Source organism: Salmo trutta, chromosome 32, assembly GCF_901001165.1.
Source record: "Salmo trutta chromosome 32, fSalTru1.1, whole genome shotgun sequence".
NCBI lineage: Eukaryota > Metazoa > Chordata > Actinopteri > Salmoniformes > Salmonidae > Salmo > Salmo trutta.
This window is the reverse complement of record NC_042988.1, coordinates 32504225-32510373: the sequence shown is the minus strand read 5'-3', so window position 1 is coordinate 32510373 and position 6149 is coordinate 32504225. Positions and strand designations below refer to the sequence as shown.

At 41.8% G+C, this 6149-nt stretch overlaps 1 protein-coding gene across 3 annotated transcripts in view; it reads right to left on the bottom strand.

Moving 5' to 3' along the window:
* Positions 1–4858: 4858 nt before the first annotated feature.
* LOC115171739 (interleukin-6 receptor subunit beta) overlaps positions 4859–6149 on the bottom strand; it is a 30403-nt gene continuing 29112 nt past the window's right edge. For all 3 annotated transcript variants that reach the window (XM_029728834.1, XM_029728831.1, XM_029728832.1), the window contains one exon: positions 4859–5519. In XM_029728834.1, the coding sequence (XP_029584694.1) occupies positions 5187–5519 (333 nt within the window). In that variant the 3' untranslated portion in view covers positions 4859–5186. The remainder of the gene's footprint in view (positions 5520–6149) is intronic.

Genomic DNA, 6149 nt, shown 5'->3' with positions numbered 1-6149 from the left:
AACACTTTCTCCACAACTCTGACCATGGCAATCTCAACCTGCCTCTCTCGCACCGGACACTTCTGATCCCCAGCAACATGGGCCCCCTACAGTTTACACACATCACTTCTTTCACTGATATTACACAATCCTTTGACTCAAGCCCTCCTGTATGTACACTTCTCACACCTAGGAATCTTCCTCCTACACACTGCTGCAACATGACCATACACATGGCACCTGAAACACCGTAGTGGGTTCGGCCCAAAAGCTCATACAGGATAACTGATATATCCTTCCATTAATTTGTCGGGTAAAGACTCAACATCAGACAATCAAATCAAATTGTATTGGTCACATACACATGGTTAGCAGATGTTGTTGCGAGCGTAGTGAAATGCTTGTGCTTCTAGTTCCGACAGTGCAGCAATATCTAACAAGTAATCTAACAATTGAGAGTATCCTGTCGGGCTGTATCACCGCCTGGTACGGCAACTGTACCTCCCGAAACCGCAAGGCTCTCCAGATGGTGGTGCGGTCTGCCCAACGCATTACCGGGGGCAAACTACCCGCCCTCCAGGACACCTACAGCACCCGAAGTCACAGGAAGGCCAAAAAGATCATCAAGGACATCAAGCACCCAAGCCACTGCCTGTTCACCCCGCTATTATCCAGAAGGCGAGGTCAGTACAGGTGCCTCAAAGCTGGGACCGAGAGACTGAAAAACAGCTTCTATCTCAAGGCCATCAGACTGTTAAACAGCCATCACAAGCACATTAGAGGCTGCTGCCTATAGACAGACTAGAAATCACTGGCCACTTTAAGAAATGGAACACTAGTCACTTTGATCATGTTTACATATCTTGCATTATGCATGTCATATGTACAGTTGAAGTCGGAAGTTTACATACACTTAGGTTGGAGTCATTAAAACTCGTTTTTCAACCACTCCACAAAATGTCTTCTTAACAAACTTCCGTTTTGGCAAGTTGGTTAGGACATCTACATTGTGCATGACACAAGTCATTTTTCCAACAATTGTTTACAGACAGATTATTTCACTTATAATTCACTGTATCACAATTCCAGTGGATCAGAAGTTTACATACACTAAGTTGACTGTGCCTTTAATAAACAGCTTGGAAAATTCCAGAAAGCTCAGAAGCTTCTGATAGGCTAATTGACATCATTTGAGTCAATTGGAGGTGTACCTGTGGATGTATTTCAAGGCCTACCTTCAAACTCACTGCCTCTTCGCTTGACATCATAGGAAAATCAAAAGAAATCAGCCAAGACCTCCACAAGTCTGGTTCATCCATGGGTGCAATTTCCAAATGCCTGAAGGTACCACGTTCATCTGTACAAACAATAGTACGCAAGTATAAACACCATGGGACCACGCAGCCATCATACCACTCAGGAAGGAGACGCGTTCTGTCTCCTAGAGATTAACGTACTTTGGTGCGAAAAGTGCAAATAAATCCCAGAACAACAGCAAAGGGTATATTGGGTATATGTTGTGAAATTGTTAGATTTTACTGCACTGTCGAAGCTAGAAGCAGAAGCATTTCGCTACACCCGCAATAACATCTGCTAAACACGTATGTGACCAATAAAATGTGATTTGATTTGACATCAAACTCAAAAGAACACAGTGACTCTTCTGTTTCACCACGCTAGCCACTAGGTCTGTGTCGCTCCAGACGGCCGGTGTCAGACTTTCACTTCAGCTGACCCATCTTCACCCCCACAGCTACCCCAGTAATCACTCCTTTCAATGGCGCCCTGTTCTTGAAAACAAAGCAAGTAAGGAGGGAGATGTAATATCTCTTGCTCCCATCTGCGTGGTCCGGAGCGCCCGCTCCGTTTTTTTTAATTTATTTTTTGTAACCTTTTATTTAACTAGTCAAGTCAGTTAAGAACAAAACAATCACAAGACCACTTCGGGTTACCTTTATCGATTCAACAGCACCAAACTCCTTTCCCAACAGTGGTATAAAGTAATTAAGTAAAAATACTTTAAAGTACTACTTAAGTAGGTTGTGGGGTATCAGTACTTTACTATTAACATTTTCTAAAATGTAGTTTTATTTCAATACATTCCTAAAGAAAATAATGTACTTTTTACTCAATACATTTTCCCTGACATCCAAAATTACATTTTGAATGCTTAGCAGGACAGGAAAAGGGTGCAGTTCACACACTTATCAAGAGAATATCCCTGGTCATCCCTGCTGCCTCTGATCTGGCAGACTCACTAAACACATATGCTTTGTTTGTAAATGATGTCTGAGTGTTGGAATGTGCCTCAGTCTATCCTTAATAAAACAATCCAGAAAATGGTGCAGTCTTGTTTGCTTAATATAAGAAATTTGAAATTACTTTTACTTTGATATTTAAGTATATTTAAAACCAAATACTTTTACTCAAGTATTTTACTGGGTGACTTTCACATTTACTTGAGTCATTTTCTATTAAGATATCTTCACTTTTACTCAAGTATGACTTTTACTCAAGTATGACAACTGGACACTTTTCCACCTGTTTCCCACCCATCCTGAAACTACATATGGGTCCGGTAAAAAAAAACAGGTCCACTTTCTCCAAAAACGTCAGTCCTACTGGATCAAATTCATCCTTATCCTGAACATTGGTGCAAGGCACAGGCTCCAATATCGTCTCCATTCACTTTCCATAGACCTTTGTCGAAGTAAGGGAACTTCAAGTTGACCGTGGTGAGAGGCCAGTTTCATTTTTTTTAAAGGCCTCTCAAAAGGGACATAGTTATTATTTAGCTAGATATAAAAATATGTTTAATAAAACTAACAGCAATTAACTTTCAAAAACAGTTTTGTATAAAAAAGTTAAACTATGCTATTCTGAAATAACATTTCATCTGACCTAATGAGCAGACATGATTGACAGTTGAAGTTCAAACTGAACAATGTAGACATTGTGTTGTCATGTCTTTGGCATCATTAAATTGAAGACTTATTTTATCAAATCAATTCTCTGTAATTATTATTACGTGATTAACTAATCATGTAAATGTAATTAACTAGGAAGTCGGGGCACCAAGGAAAATCTTCAGATTACAAAATTATAATCTTCAGATTACAAAGTTATAACTTTCCTACTATAACGTTTCAGATATTTTCAATATCTGATCAATTAGTCTTCTAATTAATTATTATTTACCTCACGTTAGTCTCATTCCAAACGTCGTAAATTGTTGGTTATCTGCACGAACCCAGCCTTCACTATGAATCATCCATACATCAACTGTCTTAATCATTTATTTACTAACTAAATAATCACAGAAATGCATAAACAAACAAACAGTAGATACGGTTACAAGGAAATGATAGGGGAGGTTCTCTAGTGGGCTAAACCGATATGACGCTTGGTAGACAAAGGGACTGAGAAGGGCGCGAAAGATAAAAGACACTACACAGTTGATAATTATAATAATTGAAATGCTAATCCTTTGCACAGGAACGCTCACTGATTCGGGAATAATTGCAATCAATCAATATATTTACGCTCAGTGTGTCGTCATGATCTCTGTTGGAATCGTCCGTCTTTCTGTTGGAAAGTTCATCTGAACTTCTCTTTGCGTCCCTGGAGTCTTTCGTGGTTTGATGGATACTTCAGAGTCCCATTCAGAAATGTTCTTATAGAATAGATGTTTCGGCAGTTGTCGGTCTTCGCATTCAGTCGACATAAATTCTAGCTGCAGACGAGTAATTAGTATTGAAGATTTGCTCTTATTCTGTCGATATCGATAGTCTGAGTTTAACCATTTCCACCACTGTAGCCAATGCTCCATGTGGTTTGGTTAAGAATTCAACAACCGAGGAATGCAACTACAAGAAATGTTGTTTGGGAACAGTAAACTTTTTTTTACAGCAAATGTATACTTGTGTGAAAAACCATGTTGCCTACAGTGTACACTGTCTACTCTCTACTCAAACCTCAGCCCTCTCGGTAATCGAGGTACGCATGGTCTCTACTCAAACCTCAGCCCTCTCGGTAATCGAGGTACGCATGGTCTCTACTCAAACCTCAGCCCTCTCGGTAATCGAGGTACGCATGGTCTCTACTCAAACCTCAGCCCTCTCGGTAATCGAGGTACGCATGGTCTCTACTCAAACCTCAGCCCTCTCGGTAATCGAGGTACGCATGGTCTCTACTCAAACCTCAGCCCTCTCGGTAATCGAGGTACGCATGGTCTCTACTCAAACCTCAGCCCTCTCGGTAATCGAGGTACGCATGGTCTGCAATGGGCTTCTCCAGATGGGGTTTATATTCGGTACAGCAAAAAGGTCTGTCCCATGACGCCAGATCAATGTCTGTGCTCATGTGGCGGGCCAATGACAGTTACATTTGAAAGGGAATTGGATTCTCTTTCATTAAACATTTTAAAATCACATTACATAATTTCACAAATAGTTTAATCTTTACTCATTCATTTTATACAATAATTAGATGCAAGCCTCACAACGGAGACTCTTGCATAAACAGAGTTATGGTAATGTGGCTGTATTGTCTCTCATGATTTCACAAACATTAGACAAAATGGACCGGTCGTAGCTGGATTCTTCACCGACCGTTTACACATTCTCCAGAACATGGATATTGTTCAGTTCTCAAGTTCTGTGAGGTAGAAGAAGTTCCTTTGTTCTACTGTGAACCCTCTCTCTATACTGCATGGCCGGGGGGGAAGAGAGTCTCCTCCAGGAATGTATGACCTGAGATAACAGAGCCTGGGTGTAGGGGGAAGAGAGAGGTGGTGAGAGAGAGTTGGTGCTTGCTATATCCAAAGAGGGCCACGTCATGACAGTGTACACTGTAGGCAACATGGTTTTTCACACAGGTATACATTTGCTGTAAAAAAGTTTACTGTTCCCAAACAACATTCCTTGTAGTTGGAGCATGGAAAGCAAACGGTCGACTACATCCCTTTTCCTTTCCTTGAAAACAAGACGATTGGCGTATTTCAACTTGTGCACTCATGTTGTTTTTAGGGAAACCCTTTCCCATGAATCAGTGATCTGCATCTAGATCAACAAGCACAATATCCCACAATTGAGGTGTTTGGCCCTTGGGGTTCCGACTGAACAATGGCTGTCTTGTCGTTGCTATGAGGAGATCATACACACACCAAAACAGTTGATCGGTAGCACCACACCAGACAGACAGTAGGGTCATACATCCACAGGCATGAAATGCTTCTCATAGTCCGAAACAAAGTGATCGTCCTCCAACAAGCTCCCAGACTCTCCCCCGTCCCTCTCCTCCTCGTCAGTATCAATAATTATACTGTAACCCTCGTCAGCATCCTCCTCCCTTTCCGCCTCTTCGTCAGTCCTTATGTGGGTGCGCTCCTCTCCCACCACCCCCTCTGTCTGTCCATCAGGGCTGGACCTTTTCCTAGGACAGGCATTGGCATCCCAGAAAGGCTTTTCCACCACCTCCAGCTCAGAGATCTTTGGGTTAGACTCCAGAGGAGAGAAGATCGCCGTCGAGGAGCTGTTAAACTGGAGCAACGACAGGCAGGCAGTCAGACATTCATTTAGTCCTCTATGGTTGTATGTTATGCCTCTGACTGGTGATAATATAACTCAAGGGAATGGTATATTACTAGCCCAATACAACCCCTGCTACTGTATGTGGTATAATCAACATTTAGGTTCATGTAGTACGCACATTCTTTATTTTACAACAGGTTCTTACTGGAACATTACAAATAAGATACCATCCATATCTATATGTAGTGTTTGTTTCAAGAGAATACATCTGGAGTATTCTCTTGTCTTATCCGGTGTTCTGTGTGAATTTAAATATGCTCTCTCTAATTCTCTCTTTCTCTCTTTCTTTCTTTCTCTCGGAGGACCTGAGCCCTAGGACCATGCCTCGGGACTACCTGGCATGATGACTCCTTGCTGTCCCCAGTCCACCTGGCCATGCTGCTGCTCCAGTTTCAACTGTTCTGCCTGCGGCTACGGAACCCTGACCTGTTCACCGGACGTGCTTGTTGCACCCTCGACAACTACAATGATTATTATTATTTGACCATGCTGGTCATTTATGAACATTTTAACATCTTGACCATGTTCTGTTATAATATCCACCCGGCACAGCCAGAAGAGGACTGGCCACCCCTCATA